Source organism: Chelonoidis abingdonii, chromosome 14 (genome assembly GCF_003597395.2).
Source record: "Chelonoidis abingdonii isolate Lonesome George chromosome 14, CheloAbing_2.0, whole genome shotgun sequence".
In the NCBI taxonomy this organism is placed as follows: domain Eukaryota; kingdom Metazoa; phylum Chordata; order Testudines; family Testudinidae; genus Chelonoidis; species Chelonoidis abingdonii.
The window spans coordinates 2,915,444-2,927,023 of record NC_133782.1 but is presented as its reverse complement, the minus strand read 5'-3'; the positions used below and the strand labels follow the sequence as shown (position 1 = coordinate 2,927,023).

Below are 11,580 nucleotides of genomic sequence, written 5' to 3'. Positions count from 1 at the left end.
GCGAGGCGTAAGGGAAGGGAGCTGAAGGCAGGAAATCTGAGATTAGCAGTCCCTCTCGACCTCTACGCAGGCTCCCTTCCCCTTCCCCATCATCAGGCCTGTTCTCCCCACTTTTCTAGCATCTCCCACAGCTGTTCGCAGAAGCTACAATTCATTGCATGCTGCATGAACCCTCTCTGGAGAGCTTGACCCAGATCTGACAGGATATCACATGGCCTTTGTAGGATGCAGAGTTTGGCAAAAAATAGGATGCAGGGCCCTGATCCTGCCCCCAGTTAAGCCTGGGCCCCAGGGGTGCAGGTTGCTGGAAGTGGTCTCTCTAGGCTCTGTGCAGACTCAGTGAGCACCAGCCAGGTTGTAAGCATCCTTAAAGCTGCCCCACACCATGGGATCCTTGTGGATGGAAAGGGGTGTGGAAGCAAGTCATTAGCATGGTACAAAGTACTTACCTGGGGACCGAGGGGAGGGACTGCAAGGGCTGGCAAACAAGGCAGCAAGAGGCAAAGGGTTGCCCCAGGTGTCCATATTTACACACTAGCAATGAATAAAACCCACCTGCATTAAAGTGACACTATCAGAGGGGGGATGCCGGGGCGGTTGGAGGTGGAGGGATCCAGGTTGGGCAGCACAGCAGTCAGGACTGAATCCATTGCCCGGGGAGGTCGGGTCCCATGTCACAGCGATACTGCGCCTGAGCTGAGCTGACTGGTCAGGGAACAAGGGATAAGAAGCAGAAACGGGATGTTTCTCCCAGGTCAGTTCCCTGGTCAGGGAGCCAGGGAAGCCTGAGCTCTGAGGGATTTGCTGCTCCCTGGGATCTGCACTGAGACAGCCCCTGCTCCAGCGTGGTAGCGAGAACTGGGTAGGTAATGGGCCCAGCCGGGCAGGCATGAGGCACTCCCAGAGCTCGGGGCTTGATGTATTGGGCAGAGATGATCTCTGCTACTCACTGGAAAGCTGCTCTGTGTCCTCAGGAACCTGCTGTCAGTGAGCCCTGGCACTGCCATTCCTCCAGCCCTGAGCTCTGAGCACACAGCTCCACCAGGCGGTGATGTGTGGAAAAGGGGCCGCCCAGATTCCTGCCTCTGCTCGAGGGAGGCCTGGGAACATGCAGGGCTAGAGTGGCACATGGGGCTGGGCAGTCTGAGGTCGGGGGTGCAGACGGAGATGAACACCTCGAGGGCCAGACATGGCACGGGCGGCTGTGCCCAGCGCAGGCTGTGCTCACCAGGGAGTGCTCACATAACCCTCCAGGGCTCCCTGCCCCTGGGCTGCTTTCCTGCCTGCTCACACCCTCCCCTGGTGTGTGTCACATGCCCGGGCCATGGATTCCCCTGATCTCTCTGACTAGGGCACTGGCAGCTTCCACAGGAATATCCTAAAAGCCGGCCCCAATCCAGGAAGTGCTGAATGGGGCCATCAGCTCAAGTCTGTTCTTGTCATTTGGACTGAACTCAACGTCTGAGCTTATCCATGGTAGACAGGGGCTGAACCTGGCCCATTTACCCAGAAGTCCCCGATGAGGGTGGGGAGTTGGATGAATCGGCTATGGGTCTGAACTGCCCCATGTCCCTGCAAAATCAATACTTTCTTAAATACTTCATGGCCAGGTATATTACTTTGTGGTAGTCCAGCTGTGAGGTGGCGAAGGCCTGAATCATTGAGGTCAAATCATTGCCCATTTCCACCAGGACGGGATGGAATCTCCTAACAAATATCTTGAATTAACTTTGCTTTTTCTTTCCATCCCCAGCTCTTGGAGTCATGTGATTATATGAAACTCTCAGCTTTCACTTGAAGAAAAAAAAAAGGACATTTATATCCCATGGTTGCAGAGAAAAGCATGCAAACCTGACCCCTAAAGGCTCCGAAACCAGTAAGCAAATAAAAAGAACACAACTTTTTTATTTTCAGAATCCCACGCTTTAAGCCATTCTTCCCATGTTGGGGGCCCTGAGTCAAGCTTTTTCAACTCCTGGGTAGAGCTGGTCAAGAATTTTTCAAGGAAACATTTTTACCATTTGTCAAACCTAAAACTGTTCCTGAAAGTGGGTTGATTCAGAGGCATTTCCTGGCTCAAAAACCCAACCCTCAGGGTACATAACAGGTGATGCACGTTGAAGGTAATAGGAATATCCAGGCCCAAGTCATGGGTGCTACTTACAAAGGGCTAAATTCCACTCCCAGTTATACCAGTGCAAAACTGCTGACATCAGTAGAGTGGCCTCACCATATCTGAGAAAAGAATGTGCCCAAAGTCAATAGCAGCGTCTAACTAGCCCTGCTTGGACATGTGCTGGAGTCCCACAGGATTGTTGTGAGGTTTTCTTTGGGCTCTTCTACCTTCTGCATGTTTCATTCTCCTTCCTAGTAATTAACAGAACTTTATTCTGCATCTGCCTTTCATTTAAAAACATATTCTAAACAGTAACTGAATGGCATTTGACCTCTGTAACCATTGATCAGATTAGCCAGTAACCCGTTTAAAGTGTCTCAAGGGTGGAAGCTGTGTCAAATGATTTTGTGATCTGATTAAGCATAGAATTGAATCAAGTTGTGGGAGTGGTGGAAGGTGAAGGTGAAACCCAGGCTCATGGAACTGTGACAAAGTCATGCCGGAAATGACTGATGATGAACCTGAGTTTCTTTGTATCTTTATTGAACCAGCATGGAAGGAGGACATTGCTGGACTGGTGCTCGGACACTTTCATCAGTTACAGCTGACCAGGAAGCAGGGCAGAGAAAGGTGGACCACAGAAAAGTTGAGACTTTGTCCATTAGGTGATGGCCAATCACACTCCACCTCTACCTCCGAACACAGTTTCCTTCTTGCTGATAGGTTGCAATTATAGCCCAGCCTCCAGATGATGCAGCATGAAATGATCCTATTGGCTTAAAGGCTGAGTCAGCCTGAGCTCAGGTGGGGAATTTCTGTTCTGGTTTGAGCCAGGTGTCCTGGCCAGACGACACCTCCAGCAGTTCTCAGATCTTCTCACATGGGGGCCGGGCCACAGCCTCCCTCCACACTCCCCCCCCAGGTTCTGCAGATGAAGCAGCAGGAAGGGGTGCAGGTGCTGCACACACCTTCCTCCTGCTAGGGCTGAATGGTGACACGTCGGGACTCCTTAGAGCCGGGGCAGTGGGGCTGTAAATCGGGTGTGCCAGTAATGTGGGGGGAGACAGGAGAGCTCTTAGCTTCAGGGAGCGGGTGCAGTGGTGGAGGGAGGCAGGAGGGGGAGCTGTGTGTCCCTCTTTGGCTGTATGTTTTGTATCTGCGAAATGCCGAAGGGCACGGCCGGTGATCCTGCTGCTGCCGGCGGCACAATGATGGTGCTGTGCTTCTTCAGGGGGCTCTCCCGCAGAATGGGCGATAGCTGCTGCTCCTCCTCTTCCTCGCCCCCTCGCGCAGCCCTGCCCAGCATGCATGCCAGGACGCCCACCACCCCCAGGGCCCCAGCCACGGCGCACAGGACAGTGCCCACCAGTCTGCAGGTCACCAGGGCATGGTTATATGCCATCGCCTGCAGGTCAAGCACCATAAACTCTTCCTCGCCGATGCCCTCCAGCTTTGGGGGCACCAAGTATCCTGTGGCCAGTGCTGCAGCTCCAATCAGCAAGAGCAGCATTCCAGCTGAGAGACTCACCTGGGGGCCAGGATGCAAAGGGCTCAGTCAGCGTGGTACTAACGAGAGGAAAGGCTCTACCATGGGGGATGGGGACAGAATGGCCTAGGCACTGGCCTGGCACCCCCGAAAGCTGGGTTTCTAGTCCTGACTCAGCCCTTGGGCACTCCCTCCCCCTCTCTGGGCCTCTGTTTCCCCTCCCACCCCTTGCCTGTAGACCATCTGCTCTTCGGGGCAGGGACTGTCTCTTGCAGCGCCTGGCACCCAGGGCACCTAAGACAAATTAACAACCCCAGCCCCATGGAGAGGACCCCTCTGATTCTGTGCCCAGGGCTCCCGCTTTCATTGCGGGCCGGGAGATGGGGCATCTCTGATTCTGCAGGGGCACAATGAGGACTTGATCGAGGGGAGGAGAGGGCCGGGACCATGCCAGCACAGCAGCTGCATTGCATCCAGTACTGCTGGCCAATTCATTTGGGAGAGGTGTCAGCTGATCTCTGGGCTATGGGCACAGTTGACCTGGTGACCCTGCACTGTCAAATGACCAGGTGGGGAAGCCCTGGCTTGAAATCTTCCTGAGTGCTGAGCTCCTTCCTCCTCTCTGACTAGCTGGGAAACAGTGAGACGTTGCACCTTAGGGCCGTAGCGTGGTGGGCAGCTTGCATGCAAAGGGTAGGAATCAGGGGCAGGGATTCAAGACTCCTGGGTTGCATCCCTCTCTGGCCTGAGACAGGCAGGTCTCCGCCTATGTGTGCCTCAGTTTCTTCCTCTATAAAATGGGGTCAAGGATCCCTCCCTCCCAGGGCTGCGAGGCTGAGTTAATATTTATGCTGGGAAGTGAGTCGAGACCCTCTGATAAAAGGGCAGTTGGGATTGGGACAGCAAGGGCGTGAGGTGGTTTCTCCTCCGAGTCCCCAGCAGTTCCTAGTGACCAGTGTTCAGACATCGGCTCGGCTCTGCCTCATTGAAGCCAGAAAGGCGCAAGCTTGTAACTCAGCATGGGAACAGCTTACCGAGGGCTGTGGGGATTCTCCCTGGATGGGATGGTTTCTCCCAGATTGGCTCTAGTTCAAACGGGTTGTTTGGGGAAGTCCCGGGGCCTGTGCTGGACAGGTCAGACTAGCTGATCACAGTGGCCCTAGAGTCTGGGTTCAGCAGGAGCCCAGGGCTGGCTAGACAGAGTTGCTGCTTGCCAGCACGGAGGGGAGGGGAGAGGTTCCGGGGAGGGGCAGGCCAGGGCTGCGTCGTCTGAGCTGTGAGGGGGAGGCCGGTGCCGTACCTGCCTGCACGGTGCCTCAGCCGGATGAGTCTGCGATCCAGAGAGCTGGGTGATCACAGACGGCTGAAAAGCCCAGCATCTCCGGCACATTGTCTCTCATCTTCCTCTGGCCCGGAGGAGGGTCTCTAGCCTCCTAACTGCGGGGCCAGAGAGGGTCCCTGAAAGGGACAAGCCAGGCAATCCAAAACGGGGAGGAGGGGAAGGAACCCAGGCTCTTACTGTGGGCTGGAGAGTTTCGGGGGGAAATCCTGGGATGGGGGAACGTGACCATCCCAGAGGTGACATTCAGAGAGGGTGAATGTCCCTTGATCCCAGGCTTCGGGAACAGATCACCTCCCAGCAGGGGCTAATGATGCTGACGTGGTTCTTACCTTCCAGGCGAGGGAGGGCCATCCGCCATGGACACGGGAGACTGGGGGTTCGGTCATGTCATCAGCCAGACTGGCGCCGGTGCAGTCCTCATAGAAGAGGTGCAGGTAGGAGCGGACCCCATACCACTTCCTGTGCTCCACATTGGGCCCCCGGCTGCAGCCGCATGACTGGTCGCGGGCAGGCATGGGTCCTGGGGAGGGGATTGACAACGCCTGTCAGGACATCCCTTTGCTGCTGATGCCAAGCTTGGGGACGTGAACACCTCCAGGAGCGGAGCTAGCCCTGTGCCCTGTGGGCATGGCGCATCAGGGATACCCACAAGACATGTCCGGGCCCCATCCCCCAGCCGGATGCCAGGACATGACCTCAGCCAGACATTCATTTTCTGCTGAGCACGGTCCATTCCTGAGGTGAGTGACTCGGGGGGTGCCCAGGAGTGCACTGCTGGCTCCTGAATTTCCCACGGTGTGAGCACAGTGTACCCCTGCGCCTGTCCCCTGTTTCTGGCTAGAGGGCATCCCCTAGTGGTTAGAAGACAGACAGAACCCAGGACTCTTGGGTTCAGTTCCAAGCTGTGCTGATATCTAGCCAAGTAGTCTTGGGCCAGTCACTTAATCTCAGCATGACTCAGTTTCCCCAGCTGTGAAATGGGGGTGATGACCCTTCTGCCTGTCACAAAGGCCTGGGCAGCGCGCTTTGGTTCATTCACGTTCCATGGGGAGGGAGGGGCTACGGGATTATGGAAAGTCAGAGCCAGTCTGTAAAGCTCTGACTCAGCTTTCCGTTCCCCTCCTCTCACCCAGAGGCCAAGAATGTTCCCCCTGCTCTTTCTGAGCGTGCCCCTCACCCATCTCGTGAGGCAGGACACCCCCAGCTGGGTGCCACCTCCCTCCCATGGGTGCCACCTCCCTCCCAGAGCCCTCTCCCGGCTGGAGACACTGGGGAGCAGCTTCACCTTCATCTCAGTCGGGACGTGATGTTTGAAAGCTGGGGGCAGAGAGGATCTGGTTAGCCAGGGCTGAGGGGTTAATGGCCAGGGCATGGGATAACAATACCTGGGGGCGGGGAGCCAAGGGGCGGGGATGGGGACAGGAGTGACAGCTCCTCGGCCTCCTGAGAGCGCCTCCTGCTGGTACCAAGGAGACATGGGCATTCTCAGCTGGTCACACCTAGTATCCTAGGCTCATGGGGAGCTGGCCTGGGCCCTTCAGAGCAGGGATAGCCCTTGCTGAGCCAGGGCCCTGCTCCCACAGCTCCCCTGCTCAGCCCCATTGATATCAAGGAGGGTTTGGCCAGGACCGGAGCCCATCGTCCTGTGGGCAGAGTCAGCCTGCAGGACCTGGGAAGGGCCAAGGAGATGATTGTTGGGTCACCTCCCATCAGGACATTGGTGGAACCTGCAACCCTGTGCTTTGCAAGCCTTGGGTAGCCGGGGGGGCAGCATGACCTTCATGTGCCTGTGCTCCCTGGCGATCAGTTCCAGAGTCACTGGCTTTCGTATGAGCTGAGATTGACACCTCTGGTGCACCCACCCATCGCGGGACCCTCTCTGGGTCCCAAACACCCGCCAGCCCTGCAGCTGAACGGAGACTGGCTCCATCCTTCCTATGGGCCCAGCCCCCCACTAGGAGTGCAGTGGGGCTGCCAGGTGTTCAGCTGCTTGCAGAATCAGGCCCTATATCAGGGTATCCCCAGTTACCCAATCGTGTGAGTGGAGGAGGAGGGGCTGGGACCACTTGGCTCTGCCTCCCCATGCTGAAGCAATCCCCATCCCCCCCACACTTTTCCTATAGCGCTCACACCCACCCTGTCCTGCCTTTCCCCACCAATCACCGCGTCCGCCTGCAGTGGGGCTGAGCAGCGCAGCCCAGGGCTGATTGAGCATTGCCGTGGGAACTGCCTCACTGGGTCGCAGCCACAGTGTGTGGGGAGGGGGAGGATATGGCAGAGCCTCCCTGCGGCGGACAAGGGGCCGGGGAGAAGGGGGACCCCTTCAGTCCCAGGGGGAGGGGTTTGGGAAGGATCTAGTGGCCAAATTCCTCACTGGAGTAACCCTGGTGGAGTCGCACCCAGGGGCCGAGGGGCTGTGCTCTTGTGTTAATTTCAGAGAGCGCAGGCCTGGCTGGGGCCTTGACCTCAGCACTGACACATCACCTAGCCAGAGAGACATGCCACGGGGCCTGGCATGGCAGACGGTGATCCTGCACCCACAGGGCCTGTCTGCCAGGCCGTGGTGGTTAGCACAGGATCATCCGAGAAGGCACCTCCCATCCCTGAGGAGCAGCAGCCTGGGCATAACCCCCTGCCCCAGTTCCAGCCAGTCGATCCATCCCTACCCGCCTGGGCTACACCCTGATGCTGGGTTTGGGGCCCAGTTACTGGCACTGGGGCGTTTGTCATTCCTTCCCCGCTCCTGTACTGAGAAGCCCCATGTCTGGGTAAGAGGTGTCTAAACTTGGGCTCTGTGAGGGGGCCCTGTTGGCACCAGACATCAGAAAATCTCCCCCGCTCCTTGGCTGGTGAGTCACAGGCAAGTAAACGCCACTGTCAGCAACGCTGCATCTCATTCTCCCCCCTCATGCCCAACACCCCCCTCCCTGCCGATCGCTCCCCCCCTTCCTTTCTGCACTTCCATACATGTCCAGAATTTTAGCACATCGATTTCCCCTTGTGCCCTGCTTGGCCCTGAGGCAGAGCCGGGGGGCCCTGAGCCATGCCAAGCTGCCTCCCCCAGGGTGTGACCTGCAGCAGTTCATGGAGCTGCACCCGCTGCCCTTACCGCTGGCTGAGCTCCTAGCGCATCCTTTCCCCTCTGGGTTCTGCCTCTGGGGATGGCCCCTTTGTTTGCGGGACGCCCTCCAGACCAAGACCCGTAGCGAGATGACAGATCTTGCTCCGACGGTATCCAAACTGGAACGGGCACCTCTTCTCTCTGGCTGACTGGGACACAGGATGCCGGCTTGTGCCGGGGTTTGGCTGCCGGTGGGAGCTGGAGTTATTTTTCTTCTCCAAAGGGCTTAGCAGCACCCGCTGAATTGGAGGGTGTGAAATGGGAGGGAGCAGGGCTGTGTGCAGGGCAGTGAGGAGGGGGCAATGAAGAGAGAGCTGTTTACCTGTTGCAGTGGCCAGCCAGCCCAGCATCTGTCTGGCGTTTCCCAGCCAGCAGCAGCTTGTGAGAGGCTGGCTCCGCACAAGCGTGGAGCTGAGCAGTGTCTGAGTCAGAGGAAGAGAGAGGATGCGTGGCTGTGTGTGTCAGCGGGTCTGAGGGGATGGGAGCATGTGGAGGAGCCATCAGTCGCAGCGCTGGGGAGTGTGGTGTGCTGGAGGGTGCCAGGCAGAGCATGACCCCAGCCTGGCGGTACAGCAAGGGCCCATATTGGCTGGCAGGGCAGAGCGGAGAGCCGCTGTCTCCTACGGTTCATGGGCAGGGCAGGCCTGCAGCATCAGACTCTGCCCCCTCGGAGACACTGGTGTAAACCCAGGCCTAGGACCCCTGAGAAGAGAATCCAGCTTCAGGCCTCTGGGCGTGATGGCTGGTCCAGCCTCCAGGCCATCCGGTAGCCCCCTTGCTGGGCTTCCCAGGGCCATAGTTCTCTCCGGAAAGCCCAGCCAGGCTGGCAGGGATGAGAATCTCCCTTGGCTGTGGAGTTTCACTGACAGCTTGTAGCTTCACGGGCACGTCCGCAGCTTCCTGTTGTGCCATCAAATCAAAGGCAGCTCCCTCAAAATCCATCGCCTTCCCCTGGAGCTTGCCTGGTGACCCAGCAGTTACTGACCAAGCACGGCCTCTCTGTAGGAACCACATTGCAAAGGGCAGAGCTGGGAATAGAACCCAGGCCTCCTGATGCACAGTTCCCCCCCCCCAACTGCTAGGCAACGCTCCCCTCCCTGAGCTCAGACTAGAACCAGGAGTCCTGCCTGCAGCCCCGTGCTCTAACTCGCTAGCTCTCCAGACCTCCCTTAGAAGCAATGTTCTAGCATAATCAGGGCAGGCCGCAGGGTTGCTGGCTGTACTGGGCTGCGTTTTGGCCTGATTTGGTGCTGGTAGCACCTTCCCCGGCTCCCTGCCCTTGAATGGCACATGATGCTCATTGCTCCCGGAGCCTGCACAGGGACAGATGGCCCATAGCTCTGAGCAGGGAAGCCCCAGCATAGCGGGGTGACAGCAGGGCCCGGCCCCAAGTTTGGAGCCGCAGAGAGCCTTTTTGATCCCAATGGCTTTCTCTCCTGAAGGCCTCATCTCTGTGTTTCTCCACCCCCTTCTCTCTCCCCAGTCCTTCTCTTCTGCGCTGCCTTTCCAGCCTGCCAGCCTTCTCTTTCAGCTCCCCTCCTGCACCTCCTTTCCTGCCAATCCTCCCCCCCCACCCCATTCCTGCCTGGTGACTGAGTGCCCCAGAAAGAGAAGTGATCTGCAGCGACTTTCCCTGGGCTCTGATCGTCTGGAGCAGGGCCAGCGCTGCGCAGAGATGGTGCAGCGAAGGAGCACCAGTTGGGCGTGATGCAGCGGTCCATCGAAGGAGCTGTGAGCATGCAGCACATGACCTCTCAAAGGTTCCATTGCTGGGGCAGAATTCTGATCCTGCATTCAGCCGATCACAGCGGTTGCTAAAGCAACATCCCTAAGGTGGGCTTGGAAACTTTCTGTTGCTAACAAACCTGGAGGAAACTGAGCTGCTGCTAGGATGCTCAGGTGAACCCAGGGGTGCGGATGGCACACACAGGAGTCTATCTCCCATTGCTCTGAGGCTGAGCAATCCTGGATACTGGGCTGTACGTGACCATGGCAGCTGGGACCGAGCACGAGGCTGGGCACCCCAGAGACACTGGTGCCCACTGGGGAAGTGGGCACATCATAGGCACAGAGACGTGGCATAGCATTCATGGGGCAGTGAGCAGGGGAGGGATTTAGTCATGGTGGCTGCTGCACTGAGAGTAACCCAGTGCCTGTTGGGGCCGAAAACCAGGCCCAAAGCCTGCTGCTTAGTCACCATGCAAATCTGCCCGGCCATGCTGCTCCGGGAACCTGCTGTCATAGTACAATCGGCTCTGACTGTAGGTCCTGCTGTGTCTGCCTGCGTGCCCCCTCCCTGCACACCTGGAGCTGGGGGGATGTCAGGAGGGAATCCAGGGAGCTGCTGCTCCCGTCACCGTCTCCCCACTTTACCAACTCCCTGCTCGTCTCCCTGCCTTGCTTACAGTGTCCAGCCCACTTGCTTGTTTGTAGCACTTCCAGAAGCAGAGGGGTCGTGCCCAGCCCTCCATGCCTGAGGCTGGTGACTGATAGCTGGGCCATCTCTCTCCACTCAAAGGCGAACACAGAGTTTTAATGTGAGCTGTTACGCTGAGACTGGATGTCTCTAAAAGACATGTCCAGCTCAGCCAGCAACGAGGGGCTGGGTGCAGGAATCCCTAGGGGAGAGTCTCAGGCCTGTGCTTTTCAGGAGCTCAGGTGAGATGATCCTAATGGGCCCTTTTGGCTGGCAGATCTCTGCAGCTGATCATGGCACAAAAGCTTTTCCAAACTGACCGAACAGGATCATTTGGGCCTCAGTTTTCAGTTGTTGCCCAACATCCAGCACACTAGGAGTTCAGAACAGAGACATGCCTTAGGCTTTGTCATGGCGCGGATCAGCTCTAAAATGTAGGTTGGACCTAACTAGCACCCTTCCAAATTTATCAGAGGGGTAGCCATGTTAGTCTGGATCTGTAAAAGCAGCAAAGAGTCCTGTGGCACCTTATAGACCAACAGTCTGTTAGTCTATAAGGTGCCACAGGACTCTTTGCTGCTTACAAATTTAGGGGCAAGTTCTGCTTTTGGTTGGAATGGTGTAATCTGGAGTCACTCTGGATTTAATCCAGTGTGAGATCAGAAATTGAGCCATAGAGAGGCTAACTCACAGGGCTCAACTGGGCTTTGTGGAGGGCATGGTGAGTGGAAGTTGGAGAGATGGTTGATTTAATTCCAAGTATCTAAAGATCTGTTTCTCTTCTTTCTCCCAGAAGGAATTGATGATGGGAAAGGATCTATGTGAAGTCCAGGGGAGATGCAAGGCACATGAGGAGAAAGGAATAACTGAGGGGCTAGAAATATAAAAGGAAGAGGAAATAACTGGATTGGGGAGACTACAGAAAAAAACAGAACTTTGGGTTGGCTTTGGGGCAGGATGCAACATTTGGAATCTACCCTTTCCCCCTCCAAAAAAATGAAGTTTTGGGGTATTCAGATGCTGGAGGCTTGATCTGGATCCAAGCTACCTCAAAATGTAGAGGGGATTTGGTTTGGACCTATCCCTAGCAAACGTTAGA

General features: G+C 56.8%; 1 protein-coding gene across 2 annotated transcripts; it reads right to left on the bottom strand.

Moving 5' to 3' along the window:
* Positions 1-2,659: 2,659 nt before the first annotated feature.
* On the bottom strand, positions 2,660-8,475 carry NRSN2 (neurensin 2). Of its 2 annotated transcripts, none has more exons than XM_032766352.2 (3): positions 8,054-8,475; positions 5,274-5,464; positions 2,660-3,644 (listed from the first exon to the last, which is right to left on the bottom strand). In XM_032766352.2, the coding sequence occupies exons 2-3, from the start codon at positions 5,457-5,459 to the stop codon at positions 3,198-3,200; spliced, it is 633 nt and encodes a 210-aa protein (XP_032622243.1). In that variant the 5' UTR covers positions 5,460-5,464; positions 8,054-8,475; the 3' UTR covers positions 2,660-3,197. The 2 variants fall into 2 exon arrangements, with proteins under 2 accessions (XP_032622243.1, XP_032622242.1); XM_032766351.2 differs by lacking the exon at positions 8,054-8,475 and adding an exon at positions 7,611-7,786.
* Positions 8,476-11,580: the final 3,105 nt, after the last annotated feature.

Excerpts from the sequence above, each read along its gene's own strand:
- NRSN2 (XM_032766351.2), bottom strand. The coding sequence starts at position 7,674 with ATGACAAACGCCCCAGTGCCAGTAACTGGGCCCCAAACCCAGCATCAG. Across the intron at positions 5,465-7,610 it reads TCAGGGTGTAGCCCAGGCGG|GACCCATGCCTGCCCGCGAC; the intron begins GTAGGGATGGAT and ends TCCCCTCCCCAG. Across the intron at positions 3,645-5,273 it reads GGCCCTCCCTCGCCTGGAAG|GTGAGTCTCTCAGCTGGAAT; the intron begins GTAAGAACCACG and ends CCTGGCCCCCAG.